This window comes from Cordyceps fumosorosea (genome assembly GCF_001636725.1).
Source record: "Cordyceps fumosorosea ARSEF 2679 chromosome Unknown scaffold_1, whole genome shotgun sequence".
In the NCBI taxonomy this organism is placed as follows: domain Eukaryota; kingdom Fungi; phylum Ascomycota; class Sordariomycetes; order Hypocreales; family Cordycipitaceae; genus Cordyceps; species Cordyceps fumosorosea.
In genome coordinates, this window is record NW_017387301.1 from 3394794 (window position 1) to 3410364 (window position 15571).

The 15571-nt window shown below is 53.9% G+C and overlaps 5 protein-coding genes across 5 annotated transcripts in view; 2 read left to right on the forward strand and 3 right to left on the reverse strand.

Annotated features, from left to right (window-relative positions):
- Positions 1 to 2291, forward strand: part of ISF_01090 (oligopeptide transporter) — a gene marked incomplete at both ends in the record, with an annotated part of 4238 nt that extends 1947 nt beyond the window's left edge. The window contains 7 exons of the mRNA XM_018844697.1: positions 45 to 276; positions 333 to 538; positions 600 to 778; positions 848 to 1047; positions 1124 to 1432; positions 1505 to 1651; positions 1726 to 2291. Of these exons, the coding sequence (XP_018709147.1) occupies positions 45 to 276; positions 333 to 538; positions 600 to 778; positions 848 to 1047; positions 1124 to 1432; positions 1505 to 1651; positions 1726 to 2291 (1839 nt within the window). The remainder of the gene's footprint in view (positions 1 to 44; positions 277 to 332; positions 539 to 599; positions 779 to 847; positions 1048 to 1123; positions 1433 to 1504; positions 1652 to 1725) is intronic.
- Positions 2292 to 2452: 161 nt separating this feature from the next.
- On the reverse strand, positions 2453 to 2787 carry ISF_01091 (hypothetical protein; the record flags this gene model as incomplete). The annotated part of the gene is made up of 2 exons (XM_018844698.1): positions 2453 to 2715; positions 2772 to 2787. 2 exons carry the CDS (start codon positions 2785 to 2787, stop codon positions 2453 to 2455), a joined length of 279 nt encoding a protein of 92 aa, XP_018709148.1.
- A 613-nt stretch (positions 2788 to 3400) lies between these two features.
- Positions 3401 to 3994, forward strand: ISF_01092 (Winged helix-turn-helix transcription repressor DNA-binding protein; the record flags this gene model as incomplete). Its single annotated transcript, XM_018844699.1, has 1 exon — positions 3401 to 3994. One exon carries the CDS (start codon positions 3401 to 3403, stop codon positions 3992 to 3994), a length of 594 nt encoding a protein of 197 aa, XP_018709149.1.
- A 469-nt stretch (positions 3995 to 4463) lies between these two features.
- ISF_01093 (hypothetical protein) lies at positions 4464 to 13370 on the reverse strand (the record flags this gene model as incomplete). Its single annotated transcript, XM_018844700.1, has 1 exon — positions 4464 to 13370. One exon carries the CDS (start codon positions 13368 to 13370, stop codon positions 4464 to 4466), a length of 8907 nt encoding a protein of 2968 aa, XP_018709150.1.
- Positions 13371 to 14640: 1270 nt separating this feature from the next.
- On the reverse strand, positions 14641 to 15468 carry ISF_01094 (hypothetical protein; the record flags this gene model as incomplete). Its single annotated transcript, XM_018844701.1, has 4 exons — positions 14641 to 14939; positions 15001 to 15117; positions 15173 to 15286; positions 15348 to 15468. The coding sequence occupies 4 exons, from the start codon at positions 15466 to 15468 to the stop codon at positions 14641 to 14643; spliced, it is 651 nt and encodes a 216-aa protein (XP_018709151.1).
- Positions 15469 to 15571: the final 103 nt, after the last annotated feature.

Sequence of the window (15571 nt, forward strand, 5' to 3'; positions counted from 1 at the left end):
CCCCTCCCCGTATCTTGCACTCTCCAACTAACCCCCTCCCCTAGGCCATCGCCAGCTTCGCCGTCCTCAAGCGCGCCTCCTCCTCCTTCGGCCCGCACGAGAACAACATCGCCCAGACCATGGCCACCGCCTCCGGCGGCATGTCCAACGTCTTCATCTCGGGCATCCCCGCGCTCTACCAGCTGGGCCTTCTCTCCACGCCCGCCCGCGACCTCGTCCGCCTCGTCGTCCTCGCCGCCATCGGCGGTTACTTTGGCCTCCTCTCCATCGTTCCTCGTACGTGACGCATCACCGCCTGCTCCGTCCATCTCCCTCTCTCACAGTCTTGCCAGTCCGTAGATTCTTCATCGAAAAGGCCGCGCGCGACCTAAACCTGGTCTTCCCATCGTCCTTTGCCACCGCTGCCACCATCCGCAGCATGCACTCGGCCGCCGGCGGCGAGAGGCTGGCCCGCGACAAGATGAGGTGGACCGTCGTGGCCTTTGTGTCCGCCATGGTGCTGCGGGTGGCCTCCATCTTTCTGCCCAACGTCCTTTGGGTGAGTTTATCACTGCGCACGAAGCCTCCCCGGGGTATTCCATCTGACGCCTACCTGCCAGAACTGGCACATCTTTACCTGGATCGCGAAAGCGCGGCTCTCCAAGCGCATCACCGAGTTCGTCGTCGCCGCCGAGAGCTGGGGCTGGGTGCTGGAGTGGTCACCGGCCATGATCGGATCCGGGTTTCTCGTCGACTTTGGCGTCGCCTGCTCCTTCTTTGCCGGTGCCGTCGTTGCCTGGTACGTGTGCCATCTATTACACAAGCTCATGAATGAAGCTACATGGTATCTAACGGGACATGAGCACAGGGGTGCATTGGGACCGTACCTCGTGTCGGTCCAGCTGGCATTCGGGGAGCCATCCGGCAACAGCACCGCCGTCGACACGCTGCCGGGGCTCGTCTCCTACACGGCCATGTCGAATGCCTTTTCGACCGCAGAGTACCCCAGCCCTCGCTACTGGCTGCTGTGGCCTGGAGTGGCCTGCACTCTCGCCGTCGCGTTTCTAGGTATTCTCCCCAACTGACACGGCAACGGAGGCAATCATTCACGACAACGAGAACCCATCACTGACGTACACTGTAGAGCTCCTCTGCCAATCGGGTAAGATCTGGAAGCTCCTCTCAACTGCCGTGATGGGCCTCTTGCGCAAGCCTAGAAAGGACGACTTTGCGTACACGGTCGTCGACCAGGATCCCGACGAAACCAAGGAGAAGCCAGCGTCCAGACCCGACATTGAGCTGTGGATGTGGCTTCCCAGTCTTGTCGTTGTTGTCGTTGCCGCTCTCGTCATTTTGTATTTCTCATTCAACATGCCGCTCCTCGAGGCCGTCCTGGCCCTGTTCCTAGCGCTGTCCATGTCCCTCATTGCCATCCAGGCCACAGGAGCCACCGGTACGCTTTTCCTCCGTCTCTTTCAACTGTATGGTCATTTCTTCTACTTCTCCTCTCGCTAATAGCACCCAGACACAACTCCCATCAACGCCATCTCCAAGGTCTCGCAGATTGCCCTCGGCACCATCACGCGGACCTCGGGCGCGTCCGTCGAGGCCGCCCAGCGACTCAACCTCGTCGGCGCCAGCCTCACCAACATCGGTGCCTGTCAAGGATGCGGTAGGAGCTCACCAACCCGATCTCTCGTTCTTTCGCTGACCTTGATTTTCTTTTTTTTTTCCCCTTCTCGTCAGACCTCATGGGTGACTTTCGCGTCGGCTTCCTGCTCGGCACCCCCGCGCACCTGCAGTACGCCGCCCAGCTCATCGGCACGCTCGTCGCCTCGCTCGTCGCGCCCGCCACCTTTCTCCTCTTCGCCACCGCCTACCCGTGCATCATCTCCAACTCCGACTCCGGCACCTGCGAGTTCCCCGCGCCGACCGTTGCCGCCTGGCGCGCCGTGGCGGTCGTCGCGAGCACCCCGGACCCCTCCATCCCTGCCTCCAGCATCCGCTTCTCCATCCTCCTCGCCGCCATCTCCGGCGTGCTGGTGGTGGCCAAGCACGTGGTGTGCAGCGGCAGAGGGGCGTGGACGAGGCCGTACTGGCCCAACATGATGATCTTTGGGCTGGCGTTTACGCTACCGAACCCACAGACGGCGACGACGATGATGGTGGGCGCGCTGGTGGCGGCGGCGTGGAGGATGAAGAGCCTCAGGGGCTTCGAGATGTATGCGTTCGGGGTGGCTGCTGGGTTTGTCGCCGGGGAGGGCATCGGCGGGACGATCAACTGCGTCTTGTCGATCTTGGGCATTGCGTAGTTGCAGCACATGTCACCGGCACAAATGATGTAGTTATTCTGTAGATACCTATATCTTCTATTCTCTTCGTTCGTAGTACAGAAGTGCAAAAACATGCCGAGGTCTAGGGTAAGCCGCTCCTTACCCGGGACGTCACCGATGACTATCAATCAACATGGACCTCAAGGCCCAATCGCTGGTGACTGCAGCTCACAGCTGCATTTCGTCTCGTCTTTGCAGATCGGTATTGGCACGTCCGAGTTGGCCCAGCCCTCGAGCGTGCAGTTGAAATTGTAGGGCGGGTTGCGGCAGATGTTTGCGAGGTCATTGTCGTCGCAGACAAAGATGTAGCGCGGGGCTGATTGGGGGGCGACAGTGACGTCTTGCCATTGTTCCACGCTTTCGGCTATGACGGGGGGACGTGAAGAGAGTGCAAGCATGATGGCTAGTGTAATGAGATGAGAATGGTGGTCAGGCAAGGTGAGATGAGGATGAGCATACCTGTGATGAGACGCATGCTCACGTTTCCGGTGCGTGAGAAAATTTAGCAAATTGTGATTTAATAGTGCCGTATGGCGGGGCGCTTGTTTTGGTGATTCTAGCTGGTCTTGGTTGAATGAAGGTCTGAATCCATCGTGCCTCTAGGCTTGGGAAAAGTATGCATGTACATGGCAGCCGAGATCCGACGGTGTTTCTACACGACTGCCCAAACTCAACGCCAACATCCACTTTTGTAAATACCATGGCATAAATAATGTGATTTTAAAGAAGATTTTATTGCTAGGTATTCTTCCCCCCGTCCCTCCACTTCCCAGTTCTGGGCGGGGTGTTGGTCACTGCTAGCCACTCCGTCAGTGGTGACATTGAAAGCAACACCAAAACCTTGACAAAATTCACGCTTAGAAATCTACCAAGCGGCGCGTCTCAACCCAACTTCCAAAGCAACCGTGCATCACGCGTTTTCCGTTTTCTCAGTTGACTCATTCCGTTTCATTCACGCTTTCCAACATATATATATATATATATATATATATACACATATACACATTTCTACCTCGACGCATCTTTCATCCTTGTTAACCCCGACCATCACCATCACCATCACCATCACCATCACCATCACCATCACCATGCCTACCCGCATCACCATGTACACGCCCTCCAATCCCCACGGCACCACCACCATCCTCACCACCACCACCACCTCCTCCTCCTCCTCCTCCTCCTCCTCCTCCTCTCCCCTCGGCCTCACCGCCGCCGAGGCCGCTCAACTCACCCCCTTCCAGGCCCGCGTCTTCCGCCTCCTCGCGCAGGTCCCCGCCGGCCGCGTCACCACCTACGGCGCGCTCGCCGCCGCGCTGCGCACCTCCCCGCGCGCCGTCGGCAACGCCCTCCGCAACAACCCCTTCGCCCCGCGCGTCCCCTGCCACCGCTGCGTCGCCGCCACCGGCTACGTCAACGGCTACGACGGCGAGGTCGTCCAGCGCGCGAGCTTCCGGGGGGAGGCCGGCGGCGCGGGCGTGGAGGGCAGGGCGTCCCAGAGCAGGGCCGGTAGGGGCAAGACGGCGACGGGAGGGGTGAAGGCGACGCCGCCGTCGGGGATGAATGTGCAGAAGAAGCTGGACCTGCTCAGGACGGAGGGGGTGGAGTTTGATGATAAGGGCATGCTGCGCAACAGGTACAGGGTTCTGTTTGAAGGGCCGTGGGATATCGTCTCTTCCTGAGGACGGCAAGTAGCAAGGAAGGCTTGCGATTTTATTTCCTGTATACCATATCACGAATCAACGACCTGTATTACGAAACTCGAAGAGAGGGGGGGGAGAGATAAGCTCCAAGGAATTTGTATTGCAAAACTTGAATAAAATGTATATCTTGTGTGTTCCCGACACCGACGACCTTTGGTTAGGCCACGGCGCAGTACCGTAGAAAAGAAAGTGACAACGAATGAATGTGTGCTAAACGAGAAGAAACCGCAACCAAAAAAAAAGTCATATACCCTCTCTAGGTAGCCGCCCAAAGTCTTCAACGACAGAAGAATAAAAAAATCATCACAAAAGATATCCAGGCCTGCGTGCATGGCACCTGTATCTACCCACCAACGCCAAATCAAGCCTCCCGCCGCCCAACTTTTACTTGTCCAAACCTCTCTGAAACACCATCCGACAACTAACAACCCACACTCTCTCATCCAGCTTAGCCCGTCTTGGTCCGACTTTGGGCCCAAGTCAACCGCTTGCCCCGTAGGCTCTTCTCGTCGTCGCCTGACTCGTCGTCCTCCGTCTTGCCTGAGCTCTCCCTATGGCTCTTGCGTCCAAACAGGTTAAGCTTAAAGCCGCCGCCGCCACTTTTACGGCGCCCCTCGCCAGATTGCGACGAGCTCTCTGCGTGACTGCTGCTCATGTTGCTCGCGCTGGTGGCCGGCCGGCTGTCGCCCGGCGGTATGTTCCTAAGTAACCGACGGTGTGAGGAGCCTGCCACACCACCACTGGAAGACGGACGAAGATGTTCGATTCCGAGCCCGAAACCCCCCGCTTCTGTACTCTTCCCATCCACCGGCGTCGGCGGCGTCATGGTCAGAAACGCGGGTATGCTTCCCCCACCCGCCTGCCCGGAACCGCCGTTCGTGTTGCTGATGCCGCTGATGCTACTGCTGCGGCTTTCCGAGCGCGGGAACGGCATCACGTTACTATGCGCGCTACCCCGCGACTGCGGCGGCGATCGTGAATAGTCTACCGGCGACGCGCCGTATAGGCTGGAGGAGTCGTCGCTGTCGTTGATGCTGCCAGCGTAAGTCGAGGCCGCTCCGCTCGTGTTGATGGGGGCAATCAGAACCGAGCTGTTCGCCATTTCGCGAAGCTTGCTTCTCTGCTCAGCATTGGGCCTGTGCTTGGAGAACTTGTTGCCGATGATGGCCCCCGTATGCGAGATGAGAGCCTTCATGACCGCCTTCTTCAGCGCGAGCGCCAGATCCAGGTTCGACCACGTCTTGTTCTGCCACTCTATGGTCGGAAGTCGGAATACAAAATCATGAACGTCTTCAAAGTTGCGTTGGTCTTTGCCTTTGTAGCTCAGGCAGAGCACAACCGATGGCATCTTGATGTGTGCAAAAGTCATGTAGTTGCTAGCGCGATCCATCATCTTGGTCAGGTCGTCAGATTGCTTCTCATCAGTCTTCTTGCTCTTGTTGAAACGCGATGACTTTTTGCTTTCCGACTCGCGGCTGTCCTTGGTGGAGAAGCCCGTTGCAGTTCGACCGAGCGCACCAGGACGTCCGGATCTTAGTGAATCATGCGATGACTTCTTAGCAAGTGTCCTGCCGGTACCGCTGGACCGAAATAGCCGGAACCCGCTCTGGCTCTCGGTAGAGTGAACACTCATCGCCTTGTTAGGGCTTGGGTCTTTCTCTGGTCCGAGAGAAGACAACGTAGGACGAAGTCGCAGTTCCAAGGACCCAGGGCGCGTTGAAAAGCTGGATTCCTTATCCGCAGTCAATCCACCAGGTGTTCCTAGCCTGCTGGTTGAGCTTGCCAGCGACTCCGTATCGTCGTCGTCGGCCTCGGTCTTGATAATAGCTGGGGTGTCATGTTTGCCTCCAGAGGATTTTTCACCGTCCATACCGGGGAAAATGTACTCAAACAGGCGTTGCCCAGCCTCGCGCTCCAGTTGAACCTTCATTGGATGCAGATTCACTTCGAAACTATCCATCACCGGGATACCCGCAATGGCCTCCAGCATGTGCCAGTACACACGAATCATGTCCGTGTTGTCACGATCCTTGAGTTTGACCTTCTCGCCATCGACATACGGCGCGATAATCTCCGGATACGTTGCGTCCTTGAGTAGGTTCAATCCAAGAATCTTTTTGACACGAATGAGGTTCATGTGAGAGCCGTCCGAGTTGTCAGTGCGGTCGTACTCGACGTCCTTGAGCTGCATCTCCACGAGCGGCTCACTGGTATTCTGGATGAGGTGCCACACAATTTCACGAGCTGCAATGCTCCACTTAACCAACGGCGTTGATTCCGCATTCACATCGTATTTGCGCTGCGACGTGGTGATTGCCTTCATCAGGAAGAACAACTCGTCCTCACAAGAAGCCAAATCACGCTCCAGGTATAAGCGCTCTTCCCAGCCTCGTTTGTCCAAGTACTTGGAGTACACTTGGAAGTGCATCTTAATCTCTTCAAGCTGCTTGATCCTCTCCTGCAATTTCATCACCATTGCAGGTGCCCCGCTGAGATCGCTAAAGTCGGATGCCAGCATGATCTTCTCCAAACGCTCACTTCTTGTCTTCTCAAGCGGTTCGCTGTACATGAGCAAGTCGAGGACAATAACGTACATCGCATAGTACTGTGAAGAATTGCACAGGGCCCGGACTTGAGGGAACTCAACCCAAAGATTGTCTGTCCTGGACTCCGTAACTTGCTCATCTGAGTCACCAGCCTCTTCCGTATTGACCTCGGAATTGTACTTCAAACGAAGCGTGTTGTATTTGTCAAATCGAAGCATTGCGGATGTCTTCTGGACAACACGCTTGAAACCAAAGGGATCCGCCTGGAAGTCGAACATGATCTCCATGGGTACCCATGGCGGCCAAGCCGAGCCCCCAGGTGTGCCATATCTGCTTCCAGCATACATAGACACTAGATGAGTTTGGAACCACTTTTGATGGGTGACAAAGAATTGAGTGCTGTCCATATTGACGAGGAATCGGCGTTGAACCAGACCGCTGACAGTGTCGGAGATGCGATCTTTATCCATGATTTCGACGACTTTGAGTTCCATGCCCTTGGCAGTGATGAGAACCACATGCTTCTTGTTCTTCTCACTCTGCAGCTGAATCTGAGGCGCGATAAGCCGCACATGGTAGCTGTTCTGTGGGCTAAAGTCCTTGGAAATGCCACACTCGAGGTCTTCAATGGTGCCGCTAATGGATCCATCTTCGTTCGGGAGAAAATGGGAAGTAGTAGAAAATCTTCGCCCATCTTCCAAGATGCTTCGAATGCGGTCCTCCAAGTCTTGGGGGGCTTTCTTTCCGACGTTGGGTGTGTCTGTAGCCGAGCTGGCAGCCGGCGTAGCCTGCGACTTGTTGGGTTGAGTCGTCTTCGTCTTGTTCTGCTCATCCACCATATCCAAAATGAACCTGATCGCACGCCGCGAAAGGTAGTACACAAAACCTCGTCTCTGACTGCTTTGGTGAATGTAGCGCAGCACAATATTTCGGAGCAAGTTGTTCCACTTGAGCTGCATATTATGAATGACAAACCGATTGTTGAATTCACTCTCGAAATGTGAAGTAGGAGGGATGTCCATGACTTCTTCGCTGCTAGATCCATCTGGCGACGGGTCACGAGCTGCTGAGGAAGAAAACATGCGACTTCTGCTGTTGCAAGACTTGGCCCTAACTTGCTCAAACATGTTCTCTAAAAATGCCTTCTTATCTTTGAGAACGCTAGAGTGTCGTTTCAGAGCCTCAAGATCGTCTACAAGGGTGCTGTCCTTGGTAGTAGCCTGCACGAGCTTCAACTCGGCCTCGCCAACATTGCGTGAATGAGACGACATCTGGATTTCCAACTGGTCAAGCCGCTCCTGGATCAGCTCCATTTGAACCTTTTTGTTGTCATCTTCTTGGCTCAGCAAACAGAAGTGAGTTGGTTCGTTTCCAAATGGGCTTGTTCGGGTTGGGTCGCCTGAGATGACTCCCCCGATATCCGTCTGGCGGAAGTATGTAAATCTAGGGGCATATGCCAGCGGAAGAATTTTCGTGTCAGGGTGAGCCTCTGTTGGCAAGATCCAGTCTAGCTCAACAAAATCATCCATGTCGATCCAACTCAGGTCATCGTCAGGGATGGTGAAGTGCGACAAATCAGGCTTGTCATCCTGGTCTGTAATCAGGGATGAGATGGAGCCCTTCTGAATCGCTTCAGTCGCTGTGCCCTTCAAGCTTGCTGATACTGCGCGGATATCCGCAGCTGCGAGATCAAGGTGGCCAGCGTGAATTTTGATCCCCGACGTCCTGCTAGGAGAGTTCTTTGTCTTCGCCAGAGTGTTGAATTCTTCTCGGCGCTGATGTAAATCAAGCATGAAACTGTCAAAGCGGACCTTCAAGCCTGTAGCGGAAACAGCCTCATTCTGTGCGTAGTCCTCTGCGTCTTTGTGCTTGTAGATATGGCTCAAGAACAGCGGCGCAAGCAAGATGCTATACTTGACTGTGGCCAAATGCCTGCCAAACTTTTTGCTGCTCTTTTCTCGGCCAGGGAAGAGATTACCTTGCCGAATGGGAAGAGACATGGGTTGACTGAAGAGACCCCACCAAGTGAAGAAGTGAGTGAAGAAACGTGGCGATAGATGGATGGTGTTATAGCTTCGCGACGGCACGGGGTTCGAGGACATCCATTCGCGGTCGACAGGGGCGCGCACAGCAATTGAGAGGTGGATGTGACGACTCCTGAAGCCGCGGAAAGCGTCATAAGGAAGATTCCCTTCGCTGTGCGCAAAATGAGGGTTCTTCAGAACCACATTGTAGTGCGGGATGAAATCGAAGCTGCGGTGTCCATTTTCAATCTCCTTCTCAAAGACGAGGCCAGCTAGCCACTGAACCTTGCCGGAAAGCTTCATAATCACTTTCTTGAACGCGGTTGCTTGCCGTAAATTGTCCTCGGCTAAATGACTGCCATCCTCTATTCGTCTTCTGGCGGATTCACGTACTTGGTGACTGTAGTCAGGCACAGCCAGCACGTACTCTCCACTGTCTACTGTCATAAACTGCTTCGGGTTGTCGTCTGCATTGATATTCCAGCGAACTTCATTGCGCCAGCACATCAAGAACCCAGCGCCATTTCCGGTAACTTGGTAAGGGTCACGAGTTCCCTTGAGTGCCAAGTGAACATCACCGTCACCTTTCCAAGCTACATGGATTCGAGAATGGAAATTGAGTCTCAGTTTGTCCCAGAAACCAACTTTCTCAGATGGGTCAATTGGGGGTTTGGTAAACGATTCAATAGCCATCATCATGTCTTGAATAGCAGGCTGATAGCAAGGACTCCAGGTAATTCGGGTAGGCAAGGCCGTGTTGATATCCATCGAAACATCCGTGAAGGACTTTACAGGACCCATTGTTCGTCGAACTTCGATCGCAAAGCCACCCTCATTAGAAGCAGTAGGATCAGTGGTCTTTGGTGGCACAACATTGACGCGGACTCGCCTTGTTGACTCAACACCACGGAATTCTTCTGCCAGAACAAAGTTTGTCTTGAGGGAAACAGAAGGTTGTCTCGAGGATTGGCCAGACTTGAGACACGGAATGTGCAACACTGGAAGTGGATAGTCTCGCAAGGTCACTCTGGCCTCGTTCATGTTGATTGCAATGTGCATAGGTACCAAAAGACCATATTTCATGTCACGAGGCATCCCCTTGCCAACTTTGAAAAGGAACTCCGGGAGATCTTTCATAGCAAACGTTGGCTTATCAACCACAACTTGTAAGTCCGAAATCATTGTCGACATGAGAGCAGGCCTTGGGGGCACTTCCAATATATTCTCGGTTTCTTGAATGTCGTCAGGGAGGTGGTTAGGCCCCCAGAAGGTATCTCGAAGCTCACGAATGCTATCTTGAGACATGCGACATGCTTGATCAATCCTTTTCTTCCATGATTGGGCATTGAACATGTCCAGGTGAGCTCGAGCATCAGATTCGCTGACCTTTGCATCACCACTGACGGTTCGGTTTCCGCCTTCTGGGTCGTACGTGGGTATACCGCCCCGACGTGGCGAACGTGTTCTGCGGTCAGGGCGATAAGGATCTGCACTTCGATTTCGGAACCAAGATGTTGAGGAACTGGTATCGACCCGGCCACGCGCGAATGTAGATCGAGATCGGAGTTTGCTACCACCTCTTCGTGCTTCTTCCTCCTGCACTTTCTTGATCTTCAGGTTAAATGCTTCCTCACGAGCTAGGCGCTGCACCTGCTCCTGGCGGCCAGCGCGGTAGATCATGCCCAACTTCCATTCAAAAGCTCCATCTTCGATTTCGAAGAGAAAGTTGCGCGAGCGCACAGCAATCTTTGGAACACGTTTGGGCGCCTCTGGCTTTTTCTCGAGAATATATTCATTCGTCCCAGTCTTGAAGCGATGGTGAAGTTGCTGGACGGATTTGACAACATTGACGATATTGTCACTGATGCGAGCGACAATGACTTCGTGCGGCACCGCAATTCGAATTGCTTCCGTGGAGACGTCAATAAGCCGCTCTTCAACAACAGGTCCATTCGCAGTCTTGTGTCGAGTTTCTCGCAAATCAAGGCGACCTGATTTGATGCCAACCATGCGAGCCCAAACATTCCGCATTCTTGGAGGTTGAACATAGAGGCGGACCAGGGTTGAGGTCATATACGGGGTTGACCACCTGTGTCGTCCAGCCTCGAGGCCATACACGCGCAGCATGACGAGAGGATCATGCGGCATCTCCGCCTTCAGCTGCACCAGAGCAGCCTTAACGTCCAGAATAACCAACTCTGGTGTTGTGGTTGACGGGTCTCCGCCCGAGCGGCTCGGCAGGGCCAAGCGGTTCGCTCTGAAGTGTGATGGCTCATGAGCTCGCGGCGCTTCTCGTCCAGACCTCATGAAGGCCTTTCTCAGAGTCAGTCCAGCAACACCAACCGAGTAATGACGGAACAGCGAGTATTGCATCATTATTGTCCGAACCGATACCTGCACGTTAAACATAGGCCCATGGCTATCGCTCGCAGCGGAAAGCAGCACCTCCAGACGAGGGATGTTCACAAAGGGCTCGACTTCCAGCCGGTCATTGCTTTCCATAATCTGCGCCTCCAGTCCTTTAACGTTGAACGATAACCTTCTTCCGTCGCCATGCGTTTGACCCTTACGTCTAATGCGTGGCGACGAGGATGGTGTGATGTCGGAATCAGACTGTGTAATGGATCGACTGTGGGTTCTTCTCCTAGGCAAACGACGATGCAATCCATCCAAGCGGTGGGCGCGGTACTCTGCAGCGATGGTATCAAGGTGCAACGATACGCCACGAGTGTCATCTGAGATGTCTTCGTCGATGCCCGCAACTTCAAAATTAAAGTCTTTCGCTTCAAGATGGCACCGAAGGAGCCAGTCTGGCGCTCGACGTAGTACATTCCTGTACTTGACACTCTTGGGGGTGGTTCGCTTTTCAGGCTCAACGTCCATGCGAAGTTGACGAATGATTTGGTGGATCCCGTCGGTGATTTCTGGCCGAACCATGCTTATTGCAAGTGACTGAATGACGCCATTGATTTCGACGGATACGTCTGGGTTAGCTGCAAGGTGCACTTTGAGTTCCGTTGCTTCAGTGGTAATGAGGTTGAATCTTGCTCCAGAATGGGTATGGTAGTATAGTTGATGTGATTGAATTCGCATAGCACCGTCCAAAGAATAATGCATATCCTCGAGCGGAGAGTGAGACGACTCAACGTCAAGAGAAATGGATGATATGGAAGATATAATGAGGTCAAAGTCGTCCGGGTCATCGGTTTTCTCGAGTGTCTTGAGTTTAATGCGGATAACAGGTTCATGCATTGAGAACTTCATGTTGGCCTTAGGCAAAAATCGTGACATGAGATTGCTGCGCGAATCTCGACTCGCTCTCGGAGGCTTGGGCTTGGATTGCAATAACGCAATCAGAAGTGGAAGGTGTGCTGGATCAAGGTCAACTGAAGGCGAGGTGACGACAGAGTTGGCGAACAAAATGTTGGCATTCTTCTCTTCCACGCTCCCGTGGTTGTCGTCTGAGAGCTGTACTGTTTTGGAGGGCAGAGTTGTGCGAATTGTCGTCGTGGCCATGGGGATGTACAGAAGGCGTTCTGGTCTTCCGTTGCCATCGTCAATGCCTACAGACAATGAAAGGGCTGCAGCAAGTCCTTCGTGGGCAACGTCCTTGGAAGGGAAGTACATTCTGTGCGAAGGCGACTTTGGATCTAATCTGTGGAGATCAACACCAAATTCCTTCATAGAAGCGCTAAGCAACACAGGTTGAGCGTGTGGTTGCACCGAATGCGCTCTCCTGTTGATGCTAATGAAGCTGACGGCGAATTGTATTTCCTTGATTCCGTGAAGGATAGAGTTGAAGAAGTCGTGTGACCCGGGTGCGGCCTTCGGGGTCTCTTCCCCCAATTCATCCTTTTCTTCGATATCTGATCGTTGCCGCGGAGCCCGGATAGAGACGTCGAAGGAGTCTTTCGGTTCGTAAAAGGAGGTGGCACGCCTGCGACATCGATTGTAATGCGAGATACATAGCTCCAAATCGTCGTATGGAATGTGAACACGGCCAAGTTTAAGTGCCACAGTCGCGTCACGCAGGCCCTCTCTAGAGTGATGGAGAAAGCCATGCACATTAAGCAGCGCATTATCCAAGATTTCCAAAGACTCGTTGCCATCAGCTGTGAAGAGAACACTTCGTACGGTCACAATCCACTCAGCCTGATGCCCATGTTTGTAGTAGTTCGACTTTTGATGGAAAAATCTAGCCCGGTCGACCTTCTTGTTTCGTGTGTCGACTGCCAGGGTGATGCTGCCGACTTGAACATTGCCTACATCGACAACGTGGATAGTAGAGTTGGTCGCAACAACATCAATCATCCGTAGCCATTTGACCATGCGATGAATCCTTTTGATCCTCTCTTTGATTTTCGAGAGCTGTCTCCAAGGATCGCGTCGGGGGGGGGTATCGGCATCTTGTCGCATCGAGGGGCGCTCGGTGGGGGGAGGAGGCTTGTTGGACTCGGATTCGCTGCTGGTTACAGACTCCTCGGGACTCTCGGTGGACTTGTTTCCCTCCAGCTCCTGCACGTTTAAAGTGACAACAAGCTCGTTCAAGACGATACTTAGCCACGTAGGCTGCGCAAAGGTTGGTCGATGGATATGCAGGCCCAGGCCGCGAATCTCGACGGTACAGCCATCCTTAGGGGTGTAGGCGAGTCTTCGCAGAGAGAGGTAACCTATTCGCTGGATGGAAATGCCGGTGAGGATTCGAATAACGGCGAAGAGGACAAATGACGATAGGTACAAGAGGACGACAACGCCGAGTAGGAAGGTCGGGTTTAGGAGGGCCATGGCCGCCACGCCGTCACAGGGCGGCGACGCAGATGGACTCCGTCTGTGAGCTGTGTGAGTTGTTTCTCTATTGATCAGCGGGGTTTCCAGGGCAGGAAGACGCACAGCTGGGCGTGAGAGCGTTCGCGATCCTCCCCAACGCTCTAACAAGCTTGAGTCGTGGCGCGAGCCATGGCGGAGGTGGAGGCGGATATTCGACGGCGTTTGGGATACAAGAGACGAGTGACCACTACAGGGATGTCGCTGGCTGCTCGAGAAGTGAATGTTCCTAAGCTACCGCGGGTGGTTTGTTGGACGGGCAGACGTAGGGAGGGACAGCGAAGAAATTCGTCGAAGGAGCGCTGATCCCAGGCGTTGGGGTAGCTCGGTGCAGCAGATAATAGCGTTGGTCTCCTCTTTTATCAGCAAGATGGGGATAACCCCGAGTGGCCCGGCGCCGCTTGACTCGATGTGGGTAGCGACTGTATGACCATGCGCCAAGTTGACAATAACCCAATGGCGGCGATTGTTGGCGCGCGGCCCAAGAGCTATGAGGAATGGTGACGGCTGCGGTATGGTATTGGAAGGGTGAGACAAGGCAGACGATGTGGTGGGCTGGGGTAGACGCAGAGCGAAGTTACTGGGCCTGCAGATGAAGCTCCAGTGGCTGCATGACAGTTTTCTGGGCCCTACAACTAACACGTACTAAAGGTAACCTAGGGCGTTAAAAATCATGGAGGCAGCGGCAGGCAAACTGGGGCCGCTATAACGATGACGTGTGGCGTGTGCTGTGAAATTGGGTTTAATTACCTGGGTACAATGTGGCGCAGGGAAAATACCAGCCAGAATCCGTAGCACAGTTCCTGTATTTATTTTGGTGGTATTTATTTTGGTGTTGTCAACACAATCCCTTTATTTCGCGATAGCTTACCCTCCTAAATGCGGTAAGTGCCTCGTGCCATCTTTTATCAACGTGGCCACCCCGCTGCTGCAAACTGGCTGCCCTGCCATGCTATTCGCAGCTGCAGCTTGCCCGCATGAGGCGCAGCCTGGTGACGTCTATGATGGCCGCAATTGGATGGATAACGGCACCCACAGCGCCAATCAAGCCGACACATTTCAACCAAATGGCCAAGAAGAGGGCCAGGGAAAATAGGAACGCAGATAAAATAGCGTATCGGCCACCGGTGGCCATATAAACTTGTGTGGAGTTGCTAACTAAAAGCGCTTATATCCCACGATAAATCATCTATTGTACACTGCCCATGTCCAAAGCTGTCGACTCCCAGAATTACTTTGGTGAAGTCGAGCTCTCCGCTTCCCGCGCCTTGTGCTCCAGTGCCCTTAGTTCTGCAATCCGGTCGTCAATCAAGGAAATGTCGACGTCGAGCTTGAGTTTCTTTTCCCTCATCATGTCCATGTACTCCTCGTCTGTGAGCTTCCTTAGCGGATTCAGGCGCGACCAGAATCCGGGGCCGTTCTCTACTTTTGGCTTCAGCTGGTTGGCTTCATGGCGATGTACCAGCATTTGCCCTCCAGCACCCAATAACCCCCACATGATCATGGCTGGTATAATCTTTGTAGGACCACCTATCGCGTGTTAGAAAGGCGATGATTTAGCTACCGCCGAGGGGACTGGGGGGCTACTCACGCAAAAGCCCTGACACGGCGCCGGTAGCTGACCCGGCGATTGTGCTGATTATGACTCTATCGGAAGATTTCATCACTTCCTGGTTGCCCCATGCACGCATAGCGAGACTCCTAGAAACTGTGCTGCCGTCAGTGGACGAGTGGTGCCAGTGTCGGGTAGGGTTGCCACTTACACCAGAACGTGGTGCCGAGGGTAAACCATTGAATCCCAGTGACGGAGCCACTGATGAATGGGTTTGTATCTCTAGCAATAGCTCCGCCAACGCCAGCCAATACTCCGGCAGTTCCTACCACAGCCATGTGAGTCAGTAGCACTCCCATATCAAATCTGCGGCGAGGACCACTCACCAGCCCAGAATCCAACTTTAAACGGCGGAAAGACCAGCTCGGCAAGTTCTGGTGAGAAGAATGTTTGTCTTTTACGCTGTGCCAGTCCTTGTGAATCTGGAGGCGATGGTTGTGAAGCCATAGTAGCATAAAAAGGGTGCGCGGGTGCGACGCCAAAAATTGAGCGTGATCAGAGTCGCTGATGCCTGGTCAACAAAGCCAAGCAAAGGAGAGGCAAAAGAAAA